The sequence below is a fragment of the Vidua chalybeata genome, chromosome 2 (assembly GCF_026979565.1).
Source record: "Vidua chalybeata isolate OUT-0048 chromosome 2, bVidCha1 merged haplotype, whole genome shotgun sequence".
NCBI classification, from domain to species: Eukaryota; Metazoa; Chordata; class Aves; order Passeriformes; family Viduidae; genus Vidua; species Vidua chalybeata.
The window spans coordinates 32059507-32085401 of NC_071531.1; the positions used below are offsets into that span (position 1 = coordinate 32059507).

The window sequence follows — 25895 nt, forward strand, 5'->3', positions numbered from 1 at the left end:
CTGAAGTTCTGCTTGTTGCAATTGTGTTAATCTCATACATTTCAATAGTAGCATTATTTCAGTGGCCACAGTTTTCATGGGAGATCATGGTAGGAGATTTTTTCCAATGAGCTCATCAGTGGCTAAAGAAAAAGAACATTTCTAACTTCCCTTTTGTGAGGGAACCCACATGAAAATTCACATTCAAATAATCCCCATTCCATTTATTTCACCACGTTTTCTAATATCTAGGTGCTTCTGAAGGCGTAGACATACCCAACATCAAGCAATAAGCAAAAGATACTAAATGAAATTTAGGCCATCAGATTCTGTCAGATAACAGTGCAAAGGGTGATGTAATTTTTGGCAAAGTTTTACTGAGCAGCAAAGCTGCCATGCTCACAACACAATGAAGATTTCTTCGCTGAAATCTGTTTTACATCATCCTTTTTATATGCAAACTATTTTTAAAATGTTTTCAATGTGAGACATTAGATGTTCAATTCGTAAGTGGCTAGAGGTAAAAGCCATCCCCAACAATAATTCTGTGCATATTGTTTGTATCCTGCTCATAACTGGTAGCACCCTTTGTTAAGTGAAAAGTAAAAACCTAAAGGACAAAGTGTTGCAAATATGTTTCTACTGAGTTAATCGCTGCTATAACTTTGCATGTGGGCTCAGTTGCCAAAAATTCACATGCCTAGAGTGAATTATGTGTGTAGATCATAAGATAAGGGCCTATTTCTTCATAAAGAAATATTTACAAAAATAATTTGCTCCAAAATATTTGTTTGCGAAGGTTTTCAGTATAAGTAGCAAGAAAAAACGTATTTTAAGATAGAAGTTTAAATACCCTTTGAGGACATATAGTACATATTTTTATGCAGTATATTCTTTTTATTTCAAATAGATCTTAAATATCACAAATAATAGCATCAAGTAAATGTCTAGAAATGTGTAGGGCTAGATTACAATAAAACATGCTTCTTTATTATATACATCAAGGGGCTGTAAGTATTATGCAGTGGATGATATCCTGTTACATCAAGACAACTGCAAATACCACAATTCTAATTTGATATGTCCTAATTTTAAATATCACACCACCAAATGGGGTGCAGGTCAGACTAACAAATCTTTGCATACCCTGTCTTGGCAGAACATAGATTTTTCTTCTGTATAGAAAAGTAAGCATGACTCAAAACTATACTTGAAAAGACCCGTTGGGGGACTGCTGCACTAATGCCTCATATACACAAGTACAAAAGAGAGAATTCCAGAATTGCAGAATGGTTGTGGTTGGAAAATACCTCTGGAAATACTCCAAGCCCCCTGCTAAAGCAAGTCCACCTAGTGCATGTTGCACAATACAGGCTGGTTTTGAATATCTTCACAGAAAGAGATTCTACAACCAGGGCAATCTGTTTGAGTGCTCTGTCACCCTCAGAGTAAAGACTTTTTACTCATACTGAGAGTGAACTTCCTATTCCTGAACTTGCTGGGCACCACTGATGTGTGACTGGACCCATCCTCTTGGCATCCAGCCTTATGATAGTTGTATGCATCAATAAGATACCTTCTCATTTTTTTGCAGGCTAAGCAGTCCCAGATCCCTCAGCCTTTCCTCACAAGAGATATGATCTATTCTCTAATCATCTTCATAGCCCTCCACTGGACTGCCTCAAGTAGTCCCTTATATTTCTTGAATGGGGAAGTACAGAACTGGACACCATAGTCCCAATGCTGCCTCACTAAGACTGAATAGAGGGGGAGGATCACCTCCCTTGACCTGCAGGCCTCGCTATTCCTAATGAACCCCAGCACACCATTGACCTTCCTGTCCCCAAGGACACACTGCTGGCTCATGGACAGCTTGTTGTCCACTTGGATCTCCAGGTCCTTCTCTGCAGAGCTGCTTTCCAGCAGGTCAGCCTCCAGCCTGTGCTGCAGATCAGCACTTCCTGGGATACAGGACCCAGCATTTGCCTTTTTAGGACTCTATATTGTGCAGGTCACCTACCTTGAAACTAATCTGAGAACTCAGAAAAATGCAATATAGGAATGGGAATATAATGGTATGACCAAAACAGCCATTAAAACAATAACATGTTAGATTAGTTTTTCCTGTTTTTCAGACAGAAATAATTGCATATGAAGACTGATACATGTGCATAGTCACAATGTTATTTTTTGAGTAAAGCATCCCTTCAGTCATTTGGCAGGGGGCAGGTTACTACACCTAAATATGTGCCTGCACAGAAGACAATTGCCTCAGAGGAGCATTATGATGTCTGCCAAAATCAAGAGCTTTAAAGCTGAAGAACACTAGAACCTAAATGGGTGATGAAATCCTAACTGTACTTTCCTGTAAATTAGTATTAAGATTTTCTTGAAATCTGTCTCTACCTCCCTTTTCCCCCCCAAGGAACCATTTATCATTCATTACACACGATAAGTAGGTACTGATTACACAGTACCTACTGAATAAACAGCTACTTAGAAAAGTAATCTTCACCAGCCAGTTAGCAGTACCTTATTTACTGCACACCCAAAGCCTGCTGTAAATACAGAATTACTCATTTTTTCACAGTCTTTTCTGGGCCACTCATCACTGTAGTATTTGCATGCCTCAAGAACACAGATGAATTTATCGCTGCCGAAAGATAGGAAACCATTATTACTATTCCCATTTTACAGCTGAAGAGATAGGGACTCGCCTGGAGCTACAGAGTGTATTAGTGGCAGAGTAAGGATTAAAATTCATGGCTTGAAACCCTGTACAGTTTACTGGAGATTGCACTGCCTTGCAGTCTGAAGTGGTGAGAAACCATGGCTCTCACCAATTTTATCTACCATTTCAAGTACTCTGTAAACCTTGGGCAGCCCGAGCTGGTCATCCATAAAATAAGACATACAGTTAAAGGTCAGCTGCCAAAATTTTGGAATTGTCTTCACACTGAGACTAATACTTCAGTCCAGTGCTTACAAAAGTGCTCACCCATGCCTAGGTGAATGCTTTAGCTACCAGGCTGCTCATGGTTCCAGGGTGGGTAATTTTGTTTTCCATGATGCAGATGCTGGAACTCAAAAAGCTATCACTCAAAAGTGATAAAAGCACCCTAATCTGATTTCAAAAAATGGCATTTCATGATGAAACACAGTAAAGAGTGGAAAACTAACTGGCAGGCTCTCCTGATTTCAGCAAAAGTAGAATTAATTTCTTTTCAGTAGCTGTTTCAGTGCTGTGTTTTGTATTTGGAATGATACTGATAGCACACTGATGTTTTGGTTTTTTGTTAAGTTGTTTATATTCTAAATCAGGGGCATTTTCCTTGTCTCATGCTCTGCCAGTGAGGAAGTACACAAAAGAAACTGTAAGGGAGCATAGCTGGGACAGATGGCCCAAACTGAACAAAGGGATATTCCATACCACAGAATGTCATGCCTGGCTTATAAACGGGGGGAGTTACCCTGAATGGGGGGCTGACCTGGGTTTGGGAAGGGGACTTAAATCATAACGGGCCTTTTTGACACCCAATGTGAGGCACAAAGGGCTGAGATAAGGACAGATCTGACCAGAGTGTGTTAAAAGAAATATGACATAGCTCTAATTTCCCTTTTCTTGGATTCTTCACCTGAAACTCATTCCCTCCTGCTGTCTTGGACATACGCAGCACTCTCCACACAGAAAGCATCTGATTAACCTTTGATGGCTCTTGTTTTGTTCTTTTTAGTAAACTGGGAAAACACCAGTAGATCAAACTGCAATCACTCTAGTGGTCATGATTTATTTAAGTCACTATTTTCTCTTTGAAGATACTCTTTTGATCCTCTTCTGTGCAACTGAGATGCTGTGCTCATTGACCATTCCCACTTTTTGGCTGCTAAAATTAACATGCGTGTTAGCTCCTTGCATCCACAAATGATCTGTTGAGACAAACAGGTAAATTTTCTTGCAGACAATTGACCAGCAGTCTGTGATCCATTCAAAGTATATAGCCCCAAATGAATCCACTAGTTTTCAGTTGCAGAAGGTGGAAGGCATAGTGATAAATCCAGTTTATCTTACTTAAGCAAGCAGTCTTCTTTCTCAAAAACATGCAGCCAATAGAGTTGTTGTGGACTTTAAAGAAAGACCAGACACAACAGATATGAAGCCCTGTCCCTCCAGTTCATATTCCTTCAAAATCTACAGCACAAGCTGTCAAGAAAAACACTCTGCACCAGGAATGAAACTGAATCTGCTACATCCTAAATATGTTGAATGCTTAATCACCTCTGTAAAACTGGAACAGTCTAAGAGGAGAGAACAAGGAAAAAGCCCAATAAAAAATTCCCAATGCTCCAAAAGAAAATGACTGCCCACAGCAAAGAATTTATTTGACTTTCTCACAGTGCAAGTGAACGTCTAAAGCACGGGTTATATGATGGCTCCTTGACGCCGTTGAGCAGGATGGGAACAGAGAACTCCAGATCAGAAGGCAAAGAAAATGAACTCTCTCCTTTATTTCAAATGCACCGCTCTATATAGAGAGAACATCGAGAAGACTAATTTCATTGGTCTTAGAGTAAAAACATCCCACACCATTGGTGGGCAGTGAATGACGCACAGAGGCAGAACATATCTATAAACAATGTGAATAACAAGGTAGATTAGAGAATTATTTACATTCTTTTCCAACTGCTTCCCAGGCTCTTGCCTGGTTAGAAAACCTTTCTCTTTCTCTCTGACTGAGTTGAGAATACCCACAGCTCCTCACAGCTGTTCTTAAGCTTTTCTGCAATTATAGCCTCCTCTTCCATCCCACTGATGTTTTCAGAAATATTAAAACCAAAATGCTTATTAACTCTGCTGTTGTAATCTACTTTTTTCCATTGACTAATACAAATTGGCAAATTTGAGGCTGCACTGCAGTTGTTTTGTGAGCAAGCCACCTGCATTTTTTATTGAATAAGTTTGCAATAAAATGAAAAAGAAATGCCCCTATTTAATATTTGTACCAAATCTCATTCTTCAGATTCAAACAAACTCTCATTGACTGAGTCATAATTATTGGGTCACACTCCAGGCATAATCTCAGCTGATGTATGGGTGTAGTTCTGCTGCCCTTTACTTAGCCAATTTATACTGCATGAAAATCTGGCTTATTGACTGATATACACTACTATTTTTATCTTTCTGAATTCTACTGCACTGGGATTGATAAAATATTTTCCTACACAGCTGCAGGACTGGCATCACCTGCATTGGTGTGATATATTTTAATGGCTGCTATAGTTCAATCATTAATATTTAACATCCTGTAAATATTTTGAAATAATCAATATCTTTTCCAAAACAAGGCACTGTCAGGTCATTTCCTTTTTTTTTTTTTTTTTTTTTTTTTTTAACCAGCCCTGTTCAATTTCAGTAAAAGCTAATTCTAGATAAAACAATTTAAAAACTCATTTTTCTTGAAATTTTATTAATTATAGTACTTGAATCTACACAACAGAAGTCACATTTAATGGGATTCGGAACTGCTGAGAACATTTATTCCCACCTAACCTTTGCCAATAAATTCAGCCTGAAAATCAGTATATTGCAAATCTTAAAATAAATGTAAGTAGTGTCTACAGCTTTCCAAATGGTATGCACTAATGTATTTTCCTGTAGCAGCAGCTAATTATTGTAATGAATCATGAACAGGGTGACTTGAAAGCTCATGTGAAATTTTACAAAAGTGGATACTAATATCTGTTGGCATCTTTGACAGTTACCTTTATTGATCAGGAACAGAAATAATGAGTTCTGTCAGTATGCCCAGCACACATATAAACAATACAGGGAGATGCAGTAAATATGGAAACTACAGCAGCCAAAAAAAAGACCTGGGTTCATCACAACAACTTAAAACATGCTAATCCAGTCTTATCTTAGTATTTACACAGCCAAAACCCAGCTGACAGTTGATATGTACATATATGTATCAATAGACATAAATATGTAGATCTTATAACCTAAATATGAGAGAGAGAGAGATACATGCATATGTATGTATAATAGAACTCACAGATTTACTCTGAATGTCAAATAGATTTTGATTCCTCTTGGCTGTATTTATCCAATTTCTAAACTTCAAATACTCAGTTCTTAACATCAGGAGGTACATTATTTTACTATAGTCCTACATTGTCCATTAATACACTGACCTTCCATCCATTATGAATATTTGAATATATGCTTAATAAAGAATTTATCGACATTGATCTGTTCCTCTTAGTTCAATGAATTTCTGTGTTGTTCCAAGATTTGTTGTCTCCTTCCTCTTATGAAGGAATTACATGTACAGTAGCATATGCATAAAGCCTTGAATATTGATGCAGAGCTCACATGCTCCAGTTTAAGCCTGATTAAGATTTCTTTAGGAATCATATGTATGAAGCTGAATTGTGTGGTTATTCTCCACAAAGTACTTTCTTAATTAGATGGGTTTTTGCTCCAGTGTATCATTAAAGGCATGCTCTATCCTCACAAGGAGTGCACCATGCAGCATCTTACAGTAAATTTGCACCCAAATCACGAGGCTGAGGCCTTAAAGATTATGTACAATGGTACCCTAATGACCCATTATTTTTCAGATATAGATATAACTGCTACTCTACCGAGCTAAAATACTAACCAGTAAATTTAACCATTTTGAAAAAATTAACTAAAGGTATTTTACATATGATAGGGTCATAAAGTTCTGGTTCACAGGTTTTCTGAGTTGATGCTCACTTGTGTGCAAAAAGCTTGTGCCCACAATCTTATCTCTGCTAAAAGCACAGTGCCAACAAGAGAAGAAACCAGGAAAAGATTCAAGGTGAGATAACTGCAGGCCCTTGTTTATGGGATATAACATTCATGGAAGAAGTGACTTTGCTGCAGTTTAAGGATACCCAGAAAAAAGAGCCTGTATTCTTACAACACAAGACGCAAGCAAAACAGGAAGTCCCAGTTTATAGTACTACAGAAATTTGTGGCCTGTGTGATGCAGGAGGGATTTTTGTTAGGAAGCTCCTCTGCCTCCCAAATCTAAGACCATGAACCAGGATGTGTTGTAAATCCCTTTGGCTTTCATTATTTGTATTTCAGGCAGACTTTGGTAGGCTGCTGGAACAGGTAGCAGATTTCACATCTGAACCTAGCAAGGATATGAATAAAAGCACAATTCTTCCATGGGAAAAATATTTGTAGGAAGTTTGACCTTTCACTCTGAGTTTTCATTGCTATCCACTGGCGTGGAAGAAATTCTCTTTTCCAAGGCAGAGGCAAAAAAGGGCTATCTCAGTGGCAAGCTGAACTGATATAAACAAATGGTCAAAACCTGACTGTGAGAAACATTTCCCTGCAAATGCACTGCAAGGGCAGTGTCAGGGCTGATGAAACCCAGCATCCGCCCCACAGCTCAGTTAACCTCTAGGGAGGAGAGAATGGATAAGAGACAAGGGAGCTGTAAGGAGTCAAACACCTAAATGGGTTTAGAGAAGAAGGTGGAACTTTTACATGGCTGCAGAAAGACAGGGATGTCACTTTAAGTAACAATCTTTGCTTTAATGCTCTAATCCAAGTGTTAGACCATTAAATCTTAAAATGGGCTGAAAAATGTTGGAAATGTTCTCCACTCCTTTCAGTGTGGGAGGTATCTCTAGAAAACATTTTGCTTGTCTAATGGGGCAAAGTCTCTAATACAAATAGTCCATAATACAAAGTCATTACATTTCTTGACAGATATTTTTGAGAAATAAGGTTGCCAGCACCTGGGGTTCTAGTCTTGGAGTAAGGACCTCTGAAAGGTACCTGGAGTGGTTTTCAGAAACAGTGAATCTTAGGACATTGTATGAATCCACAACAATAGTATTCAGACACAGCCTGAAGATTTGCTCAGCTTTTAGTCTAATATGTGGAAACGGACTGAAGGTTGCCCATAGCAGACAGGATGAAATGCCAAAGAGAAAATGCAGCCTTTCATTCATTTCTAAATTGAATCCATGCAGAAAGCGCCCTACTCAAGATTAGATTCAGCTGAACCTATGAACCTGCAGATTTGGGAATCACAACAAATAGCATACAGAAGTATCAGTGTTGCTTGCTAAAGGTGTTACTTCTCACAACCTGCTGGAACATTGCAGGTGGGCATCTGCCTCTCTCTCCCAATGTCACCATTGATGTCTTCTGTGCTACACAAACAGGGACCAACTCTGTCTCTGAGCAAGTGTTACCCTGCCCCCAGCCACTTTTCACAAGACTCAGGTAAGTAGTTCCCTATTGCCACCGGGATGCACAGAACAAAACACTAGGTCCTAAAAGCAGCTCTCTCTGCAGCATGGCCCAGGAGACAAGTGAAATGCAGCAAATTGGTCATGTTTTATGGTGTCCATGGCATTACAGGAGAGAAAAAATGGCTAGCAATATCCCTCCTTATCATTCAGAAATACATCAAATGCTTTAAAGTCTATCAGACTCTAATACCTCTCACATCAGCAAGGTTGTTTGCATCATTTCACTACCAGACACATTTGTGAAATGGTTTGGAGAAATTAGGAGAGACTTTTGCAGGATGGCACAGTTTTCATACTTTACCGGATCACAGGATAGCAGAGGCTGGAGGGTGCCTCTGGAGATTACTGAGGCCCACCTCCGGCTCAAACAGGATCAGTTACAGTGGGTTTCCCAGGATTATTTACCTTCAAATTTTGTCTCCACAGACAGAGACTTCACAACTTCTTTAGGCAACCTGTTCCTATGTTTGACAATCCTCAAAGTAAAAATGTGTTTTCCTTTATTCAGATGGAATGTCATGTCTTTTAATTTGTGAGTGCTGTACCTTTTCCTGTCACAGAATCATTTAGGTTGGAAAAGACCTCCAAGATCATCAAGTCCAACCTTTGACTGATCACCACCTTGTCAATTAGACCATGCCACTAAATGCTACATTCAGTCGTTTCTTGAACACTATCCTATCCAGGGATAGTGACTCCACCACTTCCCTGAGCGGCTCAGTCCAATATTTAACAACTCCTTCTGTGAAGGAGTTCTTCCGGGTGCCCAACCTGAACTTTTTCTGGTGCAGCTTGAAGCCATTCCCTCTCATCCTTTTGTTGGTTGCTTGGGAGAAGAGGCTGACCCCTACCTGGCTACAGCCTCCTTTCAGGTAGTTGTAGAGAACAATAAGGTCTCCCTTGAGCCTCCTTTTCTCCAGGCTAAACAACCCCAGCTCCCTCCTCATAGGACTTATTGTCAATAGCACTAAGCAAAGTCTGTACCCCTCTTCTTCAGCCCCCTGCCCTCAGGTATTTATACCCATAGAGAAGTATTCCCCTTAGCCTTTTCTTCTCTTGTCTAGACAATCCCAGCTCTCTTTGCCTCACCTTCATAGGAGAGACACTCCAGTCCTTTAATAATCTTCTTGGTCTTTTGCTCGTCTTTCTCCACCATGTGCATATCTCTTTCATACTGGGAACTCCAGGTGTGTCTCACCTGGGCTCAATAGAGTCTTGACTCCAGTCTTTAGAGATACCAGTAAAGAAGGGAGTGAAAACCAGACTTTTACCCATTGCTCAGATCCAGTCTCTGCGTTGAGAGTCACTGAGTCTGTATTAGCTGACGATTAGGGGTTCCTCCAATGACTGATGATTTCAGACTGCTCTCTATTGGAAAAGGATTTGTATCATGAAAGTCACTGCTCCAAGTGCCACCTTTTATGGAATCTTAGCTAAGAGGTCAAAGGCAAAAGATTTCAAGAGAATAGGCAGTCCTCCCTGCCTAGATGATGGAATGATGGAACTGAATTGTTTTGGTAGAGGAGAATGCCTCTGAAGAGCCTACTTGCACCAATTCCCACAGCATGTCACACCTCCACACAACTTCACAAGCTCTCGGTAACTCTCCTGGAAGAAGGAATGACTTGATCATTTACAGAGACACCTTTGGCTACTGGCAAAACAAGCCATTTTCTAACACAGTGAGAGGTTGGTGTGTGTTTTCCAGTGAGCTCCCAAGCATGTGCCATGGTAAAAATCACAGCCCAATTTGCTTGCACTATTGTATCAGTCCCATGTAGAGGATGATCGACCTCAAATGCATTCATCACTGCAAATAAGCAACATTACTTAGTGAAACAGGGAGGAGAACTGTCAGAGAGGGACCATACAAACTCCTCCCAAATTTGAAAGAAAATCACTGTATGGAATGGCCAAGTTGTTATTTTGCTACACACCAGCACAGAGAGCAATCATCCAAACAAAACATTTCCCTGACCCTAATAGAATGCATTTGATTCACATACTAAATTCAAGGAATCCTTTAAAGCGTGACAAGGAGGCTGAGGATCCAAACAGAGTGTGTGTGAATCACAAGGGAGTGTCCGAAGAAACACACAGCGGAAGAACGCGCAATGCCGTTGCCTTCATAGCAGCGATCTCCCTATTGCTGGCAATAACTGCGATCACAGGCTAAAGCCACTGTCCCGCCGGGATCCAGCCCGCGAACCTGTGCAATCAGCGTTTGCCCAGCCCGGTTCGTGCCCCATCGAGGAGCGGTGCCCGGTCCCCGCCGCTCCCCGGCCCTCGCCGCTCCGCGTCCCGCCCCCGGTGCCGCCGCTTGCGTGGAGCTGTGCTGCCCTCCGGCGGCCGCGGCGCCGGCAGCAGCAGCAGCAGCAGCAGCAGCAGCAGCAGCAGCAGCAGCAGCAGCAGCAGCAGCAGCCCCTGGCCGAGGTCGCCCGCACGGGCACAGGGACACGGCGGGAGGAGCGGTGGGCTCGGCGCGACTCGCCGCCACGCGGGACGCCGGCAGTGCTCAGTTCGCTGTTTCGCAGAAAAAGGCGCTTTCGCGGCGTCTTTGCCCGTGGCAGCGGGTGGAACTAGGTGATCGCTAAAATCCCTTTCCAACCCAAACCATTCTGTACCGTTTCTCTTTCCTTTTCTTTAAGATTTCCTTAAATATTTTCTTGCTATTCTGCTCCCCCAGTTCCTAAACGCTTTCTCCCTTTGGTGTTGAGAAGCAGATCTGCAGCATATGGCTTCACGGAGAAGATGTAGGGAGTCAGAGGAACCGAGACTCTGTTCTGCTCGCCAGGGAGCTGGAGCGAGAGGCCGAAGCACACAGCTCTCACCTGCTTGCACTAAAGTCTAGGCCAATATTCCTACATATCTCTTTTGTAAAATTATTTGAAGATCACATATGTTTACAATATCACCTATATAGAGATATAAATAGCTTGTACTATAAATCAAAGCACTGTAAAAAAATGTGATTTAAACACTCCTAGGCATGAACATTATAATGAGAAACTACTGGCGCTTCATACTACTTAACTCAGATATTTTTAAGCACTGGGAAAGCTGTTCTGATAGCAACATTCATTCACAACTTCATATTTATTGAAGTCACTAAGGAACAACGAGGAACAACGTATGTCATTGGCTCTGCATTCAAGATCATAAATCATTGCTGTAAAACGAACACAGCTAAGCACCAGATATAGAGCCATTAAACCATAGACTGGCTTGGGTTGAAAGGGACCTTTAAAAATCATCTAATCCAATCCATGATGAGTCTCAAGGGAATGTTGAAGGGAGGAATTACAAAGAACTGTCCGAGAAAAATCCTACTCGATTGATACTAGGAAAATTATTCAATGTTTACATAGAAAATTCTCCCTGGTGCAACCACTTTCTGGTTTCATTAGGTGGGAAAAAATGTAAACTGAAATTTCTAAGGACCATTTTTCAACTCAGACAGTGCAGACTGTGAACTAGGCAAGCAGGGCAGCACCCTCTGTGGCAATGAACTACAGAAACAATATTAATTTCAGTGGAGGGATTAATTCCATAGAGCTTTTATATGGATATAGTTAAAAAACAAGTGCTTCATTGATCCATAACGTTGCCTGAAAGACAGGCACTACCTCATTAGATCTGATAATTTAATAACTGAGTTTGGAGTGTTACTTTGAAATACAGTCACAGCAGTATACACTAAAATCATATATTATCACATGTAAGATGTGCATACTGCAAAACGTTGCATTCATCTCAAGGAATCCCCAGGAACTAGGACTATACAATGTTCATTTTATCTTTCATGTAGCTCAAAATGAACCTGCAAGCAGTACATTATATATGTGACTTGAACATACAGCGAGTGTAATGCTCCTATCATCGAAGCTGTGAAACAATACATCCATTTTTCAGGAATAGCACCACACACAATCGCAAGGAAACCTCGAAGTTATTGCAGGTCTCGTGGAATATGCAACACCGATATATAAACTATGGATGTCTAACAGTGAGGATGTAAAAGAGACTTTTTGTTGTGGATATAAACCTACGACTTTAGCATTTAAGAGCTATGATGGTTTAGGTTAGGTCCACTGGACGAGGAGTATAGGTAAGATCTGGGTATGTAGGGGTGTGTTTATACATATATACGCTAATACACGTGAGGTGCAACTAGCCGATACACCGGCAAGCCTCGGCCGTGCTGGGCGCCCCTGCCCCACGGTCACAGGACACCTGCACGCCCGGGCTGTGGCAGGGGCTCCCTCTCCCCGAGGACAGTCGGTGCAGGCCGGGCTCGCCCAGGACCCTGCCCCGGGGGGCGCTCGGTGGGGGCTGCTCGAGGGAGATCAGTGCGGTGAGCTCCGGGAGCCGCTGAAGCTTCCCGGGGCTGCGACGGGTCCGGGAGCGGCCCCTCGCCGGGAGGTTCCCGCGGGTGCCCGAGGGTCGGGCGCGCCCCGCACACCGCCCCGCGCTCCCGGCCGCGGGCTCCGCGCGGGGGCGGCGCGGGCGCGGCGCTGCGGCGGGGCCGCGCCTGCCAGCGGCCGGGAGGCAGCGCCGCCGCTCCCGCTCCGCTCCTGCTGCCGCTCCGCAACTTTCGGGCAAACACTGCCCCCTCGTCCTCGTCCCCCCGCCGGCAGCTGGTAAGCGCCGGGCTCCCGCGCCCGGCCGGGCAGGCGGAGGGCGGCGGGGAGCCCCGGCTGCAGAGCCCCGGGCGGGCACCGCCGCGCCCCGCGCCGCGCACTCGGCCGCGGGAAACTTCGGCCGGCGGACGGGGCGGGGGCACTCCCGGGGTGCCGTGGGGGGTGGGGAGGGGAGACGGGAAGGAGCAGCAGAGAGGGCACGGGCGGGCAGGTGCCACCCTCCGCGGAGCGGAGCGGTGCGCGTCGCCCCGGGCGCAGTGCGCGGGCGACGGCGGCGAGTGAGCGACGGTCGCCGGACAGGTGCGGGCCGGCCGGGGCTGCGGGAAGTGAGCGGCAGCCCCACAGTGCCCGGTGCGGAGCGAGCGGGACCCGGTGCGGGGCAGCGCGGGCCGGGCGGGGGAGCCCCGGGGGGCGGCTTTTGGTTCGGGCGTTTTGCCTTGCGGCTCCGGTGGGGTGGGAGAACAAGTTGCTGAGCGATGTAGCACGGGGGCACAGGGTTCAGGCGGAAGATCCAGGAAAGTCCCCTCTGGGTATGTTTTTGGGGGTTGTTTTGGGGTTTTTGTTGGGTTCGGGGTGGTTTGTTTGTGTTTTTGTTTCGTTAGCTTTTGGGGGGTTTGGTTGTGGTTTTGGTTTTTTGTTTGTTTTTAATAGGGCACAGAGGAAAACGTTAGTGCACAATGCTGAAATTGGTGATCTGGTCGCTGAGGCAGGTATCCAAAAAGCAGCAGTCGCTGGAGCAGCTACATTACTGTCGTTCTTCGTGCTAGCGTGAGGTTTATGTGCCTTTGCGAGGAAGGTCACTTTTTACCCTCTTCCTCCCCCCGCCCCCCCCCCCCAACAACCCACCCTCCTTTTGCTAAGCCGTGCATCAGCAGCATGAATTCCAAGAAGCAGTAGGTGTTTCTTGGCATTTCAACTGGGATTTTGGAAAGGGAAGCCGGGTATTTAATGGGAAAAAATTGCGATGGAAGGAAAGGATGCGGAGGCTGCACACAGCCCTGGGTTTGCAGGCATGTGGAAGTTGTTGAAATAGGTAAAGGGTTGAAATTGGCATTTGGAAAATGGTGGCTATTTTTTTAGTTACTTATACCACAGATGAATATTGGGAAAAGCTGGGCCACAAAGAATTTTTCCTGTTTTGCAGTTTGCTGACAGCAGAAGGTAAAACATGTCCTTGAAGATACACAATTTTACATAAACAGCTGATGTTTACATAAGCCTAGATAAGTTTGTGAAAAACGCAGATAGCAAAAGATGCGGTGTTAGCTGAACTCTGCTATCCTGCTCTCTGTCCATGCAATAATTTAGCAATTTTTTTGTATTGTTGCAGTGTAAGAACAAAGTGAACAGCTGCACCTTCACCAAAGCAACCACCTGCGTTCCTCTTCTCCTCTGGAATGGACAATGGGATGGTCTCTGACTTTATCATGATCAAAAACTTCTTCCTCTTCTGCGTTTCCATGAGTTTAGCCAGCCACTTTGGGTGAGTTGCCAGTTGCATTTGAATTTCTGCTGTGGCTTTTTTAAGGAGATGAGAAACCTTGGCTCCATGTGGTATGGAGCAGCTGAACAAAACAAGCGGGCTTTGCGGTTCATCTTAAGGTGCTGGTGTCAGGGGGAAGGGAGTGGTTTGCTCTCCCATTCAAATTTGCTCTCTTGTATCAGTTCTTTATGCCTGCTATGGTGGCATAGGGAAAGGCTTGTGGGGCACAAGGAGCTCAGACCCGGCCTACAGCTGCTGAGTGCTCTGACCTGGGTTTAGAACAGCCGGGGCTGTGGTGCCCTCTGCCCCTGTGTCTGTGATGTCGGGATCTTGCACCTTCCCTCTCACCTGATGGGTGCTGGTTATAGGCAGTAGTGCAAAAAACCCCCAAAACTGCGATAGTGAGACTTGATGCATGTTCCTAGCTGGTACAGGCTTTCCTCCCGAGTGACCTAAGACAGTGACTGCTTAGAAGGATGTCTGAGTTGAAACTTGTTAGAATAATTAGAAATCGTGTTTCCCTGAAGCATATAGCAAGGAATCCCGTTCCCTTATTTTTGCTTTGGATGCTTTCCTGACAGTGATATTCTGAAAACTGTATCAAAGAGATACTCCAACTGTAGGTCTCAGAAAATGAAAAATAAAGTCAGACACCCTCTATTTATATGTTTTTCCTATACCCAGAGATCTTAAGAACTTTTCGAATTTGAGCTATACAATGGAATCTGGAAAAAGCATTTTGCAAGTGCTTGGGAAACGTAGGTTGATTCTTCTTTGTGGAGGAGAACAATTATTTATGATTTCACCAGAAAAAATGAATCCTCCCAACATGCTGATTCACAAGCGCACCCATCAATTCCTTGCTATAAGAAGATACAAAATGGAGATGCAAATCAGTTTCTGATTTCAAGAAAACGGATTTGTTCCAGATTGGAACTAGGAGAAAGACCAAACTTTGAGTGGTGACTGTCTATGCTGTAAGCAAAGCTTAGCCTGGTATCCAGCACGTGTCCCGTGCAGGTAGGCAGAAACCTGTGACCTCAGAGGTTTATGTGAGCAGGTATAGGACTGCACTCTACAAAGGATGCAAAGAGTTCCACACTCATTTATTCACCTTGGAAAAACCCGGTCCTTCTTACACCATGGTCTAAGGCAAAAGTGTCCCAGGATTTTGTGACAGAATTTAAGAGGGCAGAGTGGGACTTGCTTTAAACTTGTCTTTACATTATTGTAGTTTGACGAAGTATTTCCACATTGAGAAGATCTTGGTGACTATAACCTTATGCCCTTCTTGGTTATTCATCATCCCTGCAGAAAGCAGCACATTGTCATAGTTGAGTGTGACCTGCTTGGTGTGTGGGTCTATTAAGTGTGTATCTCCTCTAACAGAAGAATAGATAGATGAGGATGCAAAAAACCCCCAAACCAAACAACCCAAAACCCAGGTGGTTTAACTCCCTTTAGACTCCAAAGCAAATACTGAATCAAAGTCTCAGGTAGAAATCAGTGTGACCTGTAACCTGGCAGATAACCAGAATAGGACAGTTAGAGGAAACTAGGACACTTGTTTTCTGCAAGTTAGTAAAAAAGCTTCTGTGCACTAAAATGAGATCATCACGTAAATTCCCCCCACCCCATCCCCCTTGCCCCCCCATTTCTGATCTAGTAATTTTAGTCCAGGCCTGCAGAGATAAGCAGCTCCAATTCACTGCACCATTCACACACTGCCTTAGGGCTGAATTTTGACCCTGCTCAAAAGACAGAGGATGCTCCAGCTCTTCTGCTTCAGAGGCAGAAGCAGTTTCAGAGTGTAATTTGCTAAGTGCTTTGGGACTGACTCTTCAGGACGGAGGAGTACAATTAACATGTGGGCTGCTGTATTAACTGCAGAAATCTAATACTGATAACACTTGCTGTTGCTACCAGATTCTTCTTTATTAGCTTCATCCATGTTTCTACTGCCCTGTTATATTGCAGTGACTTTTGCAATGTGCTAGTTAAAAGTGATTGGTCAAAGGAGCACAAATTGAAAATCAAACTACTGTAGGACATTACAGATGAAGGCAGATATTTTTCTACAGGTCTACATAGTCATTCCATATTTATATTAAATCATAAATACGTTTTTTGCTGACATAACCAAAGCCACCTTGGGGGATTTTGATGCACAATGCCTGGTAACATAAACAGAAATTATGTATCTCAATCTACTAGGCTACTTGAGAAATCTCAGCAAAAGACTGTGATTAATGTTTAACATAAATGCGTAATGACTATTGAGAATTATCCACATTAGTAGGCAGTAGAGGAGGACTGTAGACATAATTGGTAGCAGCTATCTAAAGAAAAATCACTGAATTAAAATGCAAAGATATAGATGAACCGAGGTTTTGAAGTACCCCCCCTCCTGGTTTTGGTATAACAGTTCTATGAATCTACTTCTGCAGAAATGGCGCAGCACTAGTCAAAGCTTTTTCAAGCCTGCTTGAATTCAGCCTTGAGTTGTATAATGCTCTAACAAGTTAAGGTGTTTTACTTAAGCATTTCAAGGTAGCTCATAATTTTCTCTAAAGTAAACATTAATAATAAAGCTAGACAATGATTAAAAGTAAAATAAAACCATGAAGAGTATGTTCAGGTGAGATAAAAGACTGCTTATGAGCCCTCAGGACGCACAGGTAGTGGCAGCCCTGTGAGGGTTGCTGCCACGTGTAGCTGCTTGCACACAGATCTCCCCGAGATGAGGTAGCCCATGGTTGGATCCAAGCTGGCCAGCTCTTACTTTGCAAGTCCCAGGCTGTCCATGGGGTCACACGGGTGATGCACAGTCCTGGTCTGTTTGCGTTTTGGATGTGCAATTTCAGAAATGTGTCTAAGAGCCAGAACCAACAGGGATGGACGTTGTTCGTGTACCCACAGTATAGTTGCCATCTGCTAATAATATTTATAATAGCAGAAACACGCAGAACAGAAGATCCCAATTATGTGTAGCCAACCCAGCATTTCTCTGTACACTCTGAAGAATTCAGTCCATGGTGTATCTGTATTTTCACATGCTTCTTCTCCAGCTCACAGCCATTATTACTAAGACTATAATCCTGCTATTTAGGCAAAACATACCTCTCCTTCAGGCTGTTATTTCAACTTAGTCTCTGCAGCCCCAAGCAGTTAGTTCTGCTGGGATACCTCATTTCAAGTACTAGTGATGCTAGGGAGTTCTTCCTCATATTTTTAAAGACTAATTTTGTAAGAATTATTGTATCCTTATGCAGTCATGCTTGTCTGTTTATTTTTTTTTATTCTGCCTTCCTTTCATTCTTCATATCTCCAGATAGCTTTTTGAACCCATTAGACAATTTTAATAACTGGAAAAGTAAATTGCTATCTAGAACTGCATGCAGGAAGCAGACAGGTATCAGTCAGTCCCATACCAAACAGCTGAATGGCTTCAGCATCTCTGGCCTGCAAGCTGGCCAAAGAGCAGGAGTGTCCCTCAGGCTATCCAGCTCTGCTTGGTGCAGGAGAAGCCCTGGCATGCAGTTCCCCCCAATGAAGCTGCAGGTCAGTGACCTGGGGAGCTGATAGTACTGGGAGATGTTTAATGACCCTGGAAGAAGCTCAGGACATCGAAAGGGGCATTAGGATGTCAGGGGATGGGGGGGACTCTAAGATGTCACCCTGTGAAAAACAGGCATTCACTGCACTGCTCACAAATTGCTCCTTCCCTGAAGGTAGTAAAACATTGCTCTTGCTAAACAAAAGAATTAAATTATTTCTTAAGAATCTGAAAATAGTTTTAAAATTTCATCATTTTAGTCAGTCTTCTAATCCAATGTGAAGGAATTGAGCCTTCAGTGCACAAATTCACAAAATCAACATTTTTAGATCTCAAGAATTAATACAGAAGGGGTGGCAAGAAGCTAACTTAGAAAAGTAAATCTCTTTCCTTTGATGTCTGGCCAGCTGGCTTTATCCAAAAGTTTGCGTTCTCCACTGTCTTCCACAAACTGTTAATTTGTCTGAAGTTCAGATATAATTGCAATCCTATTAAAGCAAGTTATTGGAAACACTACTCTTAAAAGAGAGAAAGTAAAATAAATCTTTCAGTAGTAAAATACACTTCAGTTATTTTTTTCAGAAATTATTGCCATTTCATTTTAAAGATGTTTTGGGAAAATCATTAAATATCTACCATACTTTTTCCTTTTATTACAACTGAGCTGTGAGTAGCTGATTCTGACTAGGTGGCAAAAAAGACAATGATGTTTAAAGTGGTAAATTATGAAGTAAGTCATCAGAAAAGGTAGCTGAGCATCTTTAGAGAGTTATTACAGTTTACACTGATGAGCCCCTTCTGTGGCTTACGATTTTTTCAGTTACCCTAAAATTGCAATATTAAATAAATGTGATGAGAAGTATTCCTGGTTGGTTTAGTTTATGTTCAGTAATGAGCTTTAAATGCAATTATCTCTGAATTTTCTTAGCATTTCCCTAAGATTCTTTTCTAGGTTTATTTTTATCCCTAACTGAAAATTTCTGCTATAAAAACATTTTTCACTGCAGAGAGCAATAATGTGCTTACCTACTAATATGTTGATAAAGCCTAATCCTTAGCTGTGTGGAAATAATTAGTTTAGGGTTGGTAGCACCTATTTCTCTCTATTTGTTGAGCTATATAGTATCTAATATATGCATGTAACTTTGCAAATGGAGTTTACATGTCTTTTTACATGTCACAACAATCTCAGCCCTTACTCCAAAGCATGCATTTCACCAGCAATCTCAATAACAGAAATTACACGCTAACTTTCTGTCACGACAGAAAAAATCACACTTACGTAAGAGCAAACAGCAATCCGTCTACAAATGCAACTTCACATAATACTGGCATTTCACTGAAATTCGGAATCAGATGCCTTCTTTTTTGGGTGAAGTGATCTGCCAAATCTAAATTGGATTGCAGTTTTGCAGAAGTGCAGACTTTTTACTAGTCTCCACCATAGTTGTTTCTCCATCTTTTTCCTCTATTAATTAGCTTTTTCCTCTATTAATTAGCTTTGTGAAGAAATAAAAGTATTTCAGTGGATGGGGTGTGTGTACTATTCCTGTGAAAGACGTACATAGCTGAGATAGAAGGAAGTAGCATCAATTACTCTCTTTAGATTGAGAGGAGCAGTTCTGAGAATTAAGTATATTTTGTCCCATCCTCACAAAAATAGTTCAATGGAAATCCTCTCTCAGAGTTCAATTGGCTTTGAAATCAGCCATAAGCCCTAAAAATAACAAGCTTTTTCAAGAGCAGAGAAACTAGTGAAGCTTTGTGTCCTGTGCCCCCAGCACTGCATCTTTGCAATAATTCCAGATCCGCATTTGGTATCCCTTGTTCCCATCTCCCATTGCAAGACCTACATTTTACCTCTACTGTCCTTTTCTCCCAAGATCTTTCATAATGACCCCGCAAGCCTCCTCCATACCTCTTAATTGTCAGAGAAGAGAGGGGCTGGTCTTGCTGAGGCTGTTTCTGAGCTACATGCATACTGAGTGGCCCAGTCAGCGAGCCAGAGGGAATAGATGACTGCTAACCTCACATTTTTACTTAATGAGGCACTAATTTAGATTGCTCTCCCCTTGTCTAGTCACAGCTTCTCATGAAACTTGTAGGAATGAAATGAAGTTTGATCTCTCTGCTTCTTTGTCAGATGCAGTGGAAAATGAAAATGGGTTGCTACGTTGATGCGGGGTAGCAGTCAGACAGCATGATGCATATCTCTTTCTTATGAAAAAGAAAAGATAAAATAGAAAAGTCAAAAATAGTATTCTAGGTGTACTGGATTTTCATGCTTTATACTAGGATTTTATCAAAGCATTCATTGTGGTTGCTGCATTTGAAGAAGGTCTATAAGTTCTGCCTTCTGTTTGCATTTGTTAGGCTGCTACTTTTGAATATTCACTTTTAAATGGTGAATCCCTTCAATTGCAACTGACAAAAAAAGTGCACAGTCTTTTTTCTGGAACAGTCCAGCCTGAAAACATGTTTAATGCTTCTGTAATCAGTTTGCATCTGCTGGATTAACTCTTTCTTGTCTGACTCTGTTGCTTACTAGAGGTTGTGGTCACAGCAAAGAAAACAGAATTAATTTGGTCTTTTGACTATGGGGATGAAAAATAGGCAAGATTTGTGGCTATGCCTCCACCTGCAGCGAGGGGAGATCCTTGGTGGCCTTGGGCTCTGCAGTGTGGAGCTTGCTGAGGGTTGCAGCAGTGCCAGCTGCACTTAGGTCATAAAGGCCTCCTCAAGCAGGCCTTTTCATGGGCTTTGGTGTTTCAGGGAATCACATCTGTGCTCCCTCAACCCGACCTTACTCCCATGTCCTGAGAGGCTTTGCAATCCCTTCCTCTTTCAGCAGCATACAAAATGTAAAGGGAACGAGCGCAGGGCTGGGGGTCCTCAGGTCTGTGAGGGGATACATGTCTGAGAGCAGCTTGTTCTGAGCTAGGTCTGGTGTCACTAAAACTTCCAGATGCACTACAGGGGTGTCAGTGAGGTCTCTTTAGTGGAAACCTTATGCAGGTAAAACCAGGTTGAGGTCCCTTTGTCTTTCTTTGTATGAATCCTATTCTGCTAGGTAAGGCAACCACGTATTTTACAAGTATTCTGCAAGGAAAGCTGTTCAGAGAGATGCTCAGAGCTTCTCTATTTATTTACAGATTTATTTTCCTGGGGACTGGTAGTAAATAAACATAGATTCTTTTTATTTTTTTTTTTTATCTCTGGATGACTGTCTCCCATCGAGTTCAGGTTGCTGAGTGTAAGCTATTCCTGCCTGCTGGCAGGGTGAATGAGGCAGGGTTCAGTTCCTGGTGGGGCAGTGTGCCCTGTCACAGCTGGAGGATTTGCTGGTGATCTCAGCAGAGGCTGAATCATGAATAAGCGCCTAGTGTGAGCTGTCTTAAGAGATGCTCATTGCTTGCTGCAGGTGAAGCATGCTTGTGGATAATCTCCCATGTCTATTCTTTAGGTAAGCAAAGGCATTAATAAGCAGGGGATTCTCCTAAGCATCTTTAAATGAAAATCAAACAGATTTAAAAATGTGAGTTGTTAGTTGTGCTGTGAGCAGCTTCCTAAGTCTGAGCCATGGATAAAATGATGAAATAAAGAAGAGTTTGGAATAAACACAAATCTGGCCCAAAAGATATGGAATGAGACCCACTACACATTGCTGTTATTTGCATACTACAAGGGAGAATTAATTTATGCAAAAGAGAGAGGAGGAGTGAAGAACTGTGTTTTCTGTACAGCAGTATGTTTTTCAGATACCCCAGTGATACCCCAGTGGGATTTTTGAATGTAGTGGGAGTTTATTATCCTCAATAAGGTCACAATTCAACCTTTGTTCTTGCAATAAATTATAGAAACTTTGAAAATTAGAAGCTGTTTGGCATTTAAAGATTGAATAGCATCTTCAGGCATACTTGAAGGTGCACCTCCAGGCAAACCTGTGCTTCTCATGCAGCTCCCCAGCCAGCTGATGTAGTTCCTGAGGAATGGAGAGCTAACCTTAGGAAAACCAGTAACAGTTCTTGCCAGTGCTGTGAGCTGACCTTGCTCCCTGCCATGGATGGAGCTATGCCAGCACTGGGGAGGTGGTGGGGCTGATGTGGGAAGGGGTAGCGCAGGGGACAGGGATCTGCCTGTGCATTAGGGACAAAGATCAAAGGGCTCAGTTGTCTTGCATCCCATGCTTTTACCTCCATGGCATGGGTCCTTCTTTAGGTCCTACTCCAGGGAGAGCTATTTATAAGTTTATAGTAATGATGAAATAAATGGCTGCCGCTCCCTGTGCTGTTCAGGAGCAGCAGGAGAGGAGAGAGCCTTGGTGACTCCATCACAAAGTACCGTTAAGACTGAAGCCCCTTGAAAGCAGCATGGCTTTTGACATATTTCCTTTTGTTTGCATAAAACAGCTTTTCACAAACGCCAACACCATCAGTAAAAGAGGAGGCCAATGATAACATCACCATATTCACCAGGATCCTGGATGGTCTGCTGGACGGCTATGACAACAGACTGCGCCCTGGACTGGGAGGTAGGATAAAGTGTCCCCTGCTAGACAGGAGCATTGTCTACATGGTGCCCTCTCAAGTGGGTACCTGTTCTTGGCTGTGACAAGGGACTTGTGTTTGATTAACTAAACTAAGTCCAGAAAGCAGATTTCTCTCCTAGCAAATGGGGCACAAGAAAAAGAGTACTGAAAGTTGTGTTCTGCAGTCACTCAGGTCATCTGAGGCTGGCTTAGGACAGCATCTGTGATATATTTTTTTTTTCTGTAATTGAATACGGTTTGGATTTTTCTTTCTGGCATTTCCTAAGGTGAGCAAGACATTATGCTAGCAGGTTGCTGCAAGATTGCCTTACTGGTCAGCCTGTATAAAATTATGTTGATAAGGCATATCCCTTTTAAAAACAGATCCCCAAACCATCCATATTTAGACAAGTACAGCGAATCTGTATTGATATGTCTTTTTGATAACCTCTACAGCAGCTATTTTAAAACCGTAGCATGTGAATAGTGGTTGCCATCCTAACCTTGTTGAGCCCTCCTTCAGCTCTCTTTCCCCCAGATTTCTCTCATTTTCTAACCATGTGTAAACCATCTGTTATGTTTCTTCCTGGCCCTTTTTTAATCTGGCTACCCCCACCCCTTCCTCTTGTGAGACCAACACATTGCTTTCATCCCTTTCTCTCCTTCTCCTCTCACTTTACACAGAGATGCTTGAAAATAGGGCTTGATGCTTTTTATCTTATATAACGAACTTCTGAAATTTTTGCCCTTAAATTAAATTAGACCTGGATTTGAAAAGATGCCAGAAGGACTTAAGAGACTTGAGGGTAGAAATAATTTGACCTAACTTCAGACATCTCTGATAGATGTCTGGAATCAGGCAGATCACCCAAGCCAGCAGAGGGGAGTAGGTCCTTCCAAGATACACTTCATCTGATCCTGTGGTAGGTATTGCGTAAGTGCTGGCAGTGTTAGCTGACAGCCCAGAAAGCCAGTCCCATCCTGGGATGCATCAAAAGAAGAGTGGCCAGCAAGGTGAGGGAGGAGATTCTTCTCCTCTGCTTTTGTGAGTACTGTGTTCAGCTCTGGAATCCCAGCATAAGAAGGACATGAACCTGTTGGAGTGAGTCCAGAAGAGGCTACTAAGATGATACTGTGAAGACATGATGAGAGAGTTGGGGTACTTCACCCTGGAGAAGAAAAGGCTCTGGGAGGACCTTGTAGAAACCTTCCATTGCCTAAAGGTGCTTAGAGGAAAGATGGGGAGGGACCCTTTATCAGGGAGTGATAGGATAAGGGATAATGGTTTTAAACTGGAAGAGGGTAGATTTAGATTAGGTATTGGGAAGAAATTCTTTACCTTGAGGGTGGTGAGGCACTGGAACAGGTTTCTCAGGGAAGCTATGGATACCCCATCCATAGAAGTGGTCAAGGCCAGGTTCGATGGGGCTCTGAGGAACCTGATCTAGTCAAGGGTGTCCCTGCCCATGGCAGAGGATTGAAACTAGATGATCTTTAAAGTCCCTTCCAGCCCAAACCATTCTGTGTCTCTATGATCAAAACCTGTCAGTCAGAGGAAATGCATCCTTGAAGGGCTGGTTTCTTTCTGTTTGTTAGAACAAAGCCTGGACTCCCAAAGGTCAACAACTGCATTTCATCTGGGATTAAATGCCTCCTCAAGCATGCTCTTCTTAATTTCAATCTTTTAGGGATTTTTGAGTGATTCAGAAATTAATAGAAATAAGCATTGCCAGTAGGTATTTGCATTTTAAAGCAATTACTGATGTGGAGCCTATGTTTATTACAGAGCGAATAACTCAGGTGAAAACAGACATCTATGTTACCAGTTTTGGTCCTGTGTCAGACACAGAAATGGTAAGTTAGCACGAGGCTGCCAATTCGGTTGTATTTACTTTGCTAAAGTCATTTTTGGAACCATCATTTCTATTCAGATCCTGCAATACCTCTAGTATTTCTTTGTACCAGGAATATACCATTGACGTTTTTTTCCGACAAAGCTGGAAAGATGAAAGGCTGCGATTCAAAGGACCTATGCAACGCCTCCCTCTTAACAACTTGCTCGCCAGCAAGATCTGGACCCCAGACACTTTTTTCCACAATGGCAAGAAGTCTATTGCTCACAACATGACAACCCCAAACAAGCTTCTACGCCTGGAGGATGATGGCACTCTGCTGTATACCATGAGGTAATAGCCAGGGTTGATTTCTTCTGATGCTGATTCCCAGATAACTACAATTACTTGTGGTGAGAATCACTTTCTTCACTCCTAGTAGAGCCAGGGAACCGATCTTTCACATATATTTGTGTGAATATCAAGAAAAATGGAAAATATAATTGTAGCCTTCAAGTACAAATTAGTAGCTTCTGAATAGTGCTAGTGCTTAACTATTTCTTTTGATTAAATGGAAAGCATATTCTCAACAGATTGATGATTCAGTTCAGCTTTTTTATGATGATCTGTTCTCTCTTACTGTTTGTGTTTGCAGCTGTAGTGCAGACTGCAGGAGAACAGTATCCAAGACCAGAAACTGAGACTTTGTTCTGGGGCAGTACATCTTGAACCCTTGGAGCTTTTGTTATATTTCTTTTTATTAATTTGACTAATAGCGCTAAAAGGCAAATGATCATAGGGATAAATGACATGAGCTAGCAGCACTGTGAAGCTGCTTTAGTAGGTACAATCCTGCAAACAAAGCTGGGACATTATATTACTGAGAAGCAAATGGGTGTCTCAGATCTTTAGAGTTGTACTCCTGATTTGAGTACACTGCCAAGAGTCATCATTGCATAACGTAGATAGAAGATATAACATCAATGATTTTAGGTGTCTGAAATTATTTCAGGCCAAATCCCACATCAGTGTATGGAAATTTGCTCATTAAAGGTAATTAGCCTGTAGTAATTAAGACTGCTGTCTATCTTCAGCAGGGTTTTCTCCAAGACCATAGTCATATGGACAACTTGAAAAAGAGATAAAAGTAAAAACCTACTGAGCAGCAAAAGGTTATTCTGAACTTTCAATAAACAAGCCCAGAGTGGTGCCTGAGACCCAGCAAAGTGCTCAGGAGCCTGAAGCTGGGCATGAGATGATTGGGTTTTCAGCAGGCAGCCCCCAGCCATGTGTGGGAAGCCAAACTCTGGCTGGTGTTTTGTTCTGCTGTGGGGCCACACAGTGCTGCACGCTGGCAGGGCGAGTCACAGGCTTGCTCATGGGCCTAGAGGTTAAGACTTGTTGAGGCTCAAGGGGGTTATGCTTCTGTACACAGGGACCTGGAGCTTCCCAGGTTTTATTTCAGGTGTTTCAGACATGTTTGAGGTTTTTGAGCCTAGTCTTAAATCCCTTATTCTGGAAGGAAAAGGAGACACATCCTTACATATGTCCTTAGAGCTTTGGACCATCCCAG

The 25895-nt window shown here is 42.8% G+C and overlaps 1 protein-coding gene across 1 annotated transcript in view; it reads left to right on the forward strand.

The window, feature by feature from the left end:
• The first annotated feature begins 13553 nt into the window (after positions 1-13553).
• GABRA5 (gamma-aminobutyric acid type A receptor subunit alpha5) overlaps positions 13554-25895 on the forward strand; it is a 55767-nt gene continuing 43425 nt past the window's right edge. Inside the window, exons 1-5 of the mRNA XM_053934661.1 lie at positions 13554-13633; positions 14254-14406; positions 22372-22493; positions 24277-24344; positions 24456-24676. Coding sequence (XP_053790636.1) covers positions 14321-14406; positions 22372-22493; positions 24277-24344; positions 24456-24676 — 497 coding nt within the window. The 5' untranslated portion in view covers positions 13554-13633; positions 14254-14320. The remainder of the gene's footprint in view (positions 13634-14253; positions 14407-22371; positions 22494-24276; positions 24345-24455; positions 24677-25895) is intronic.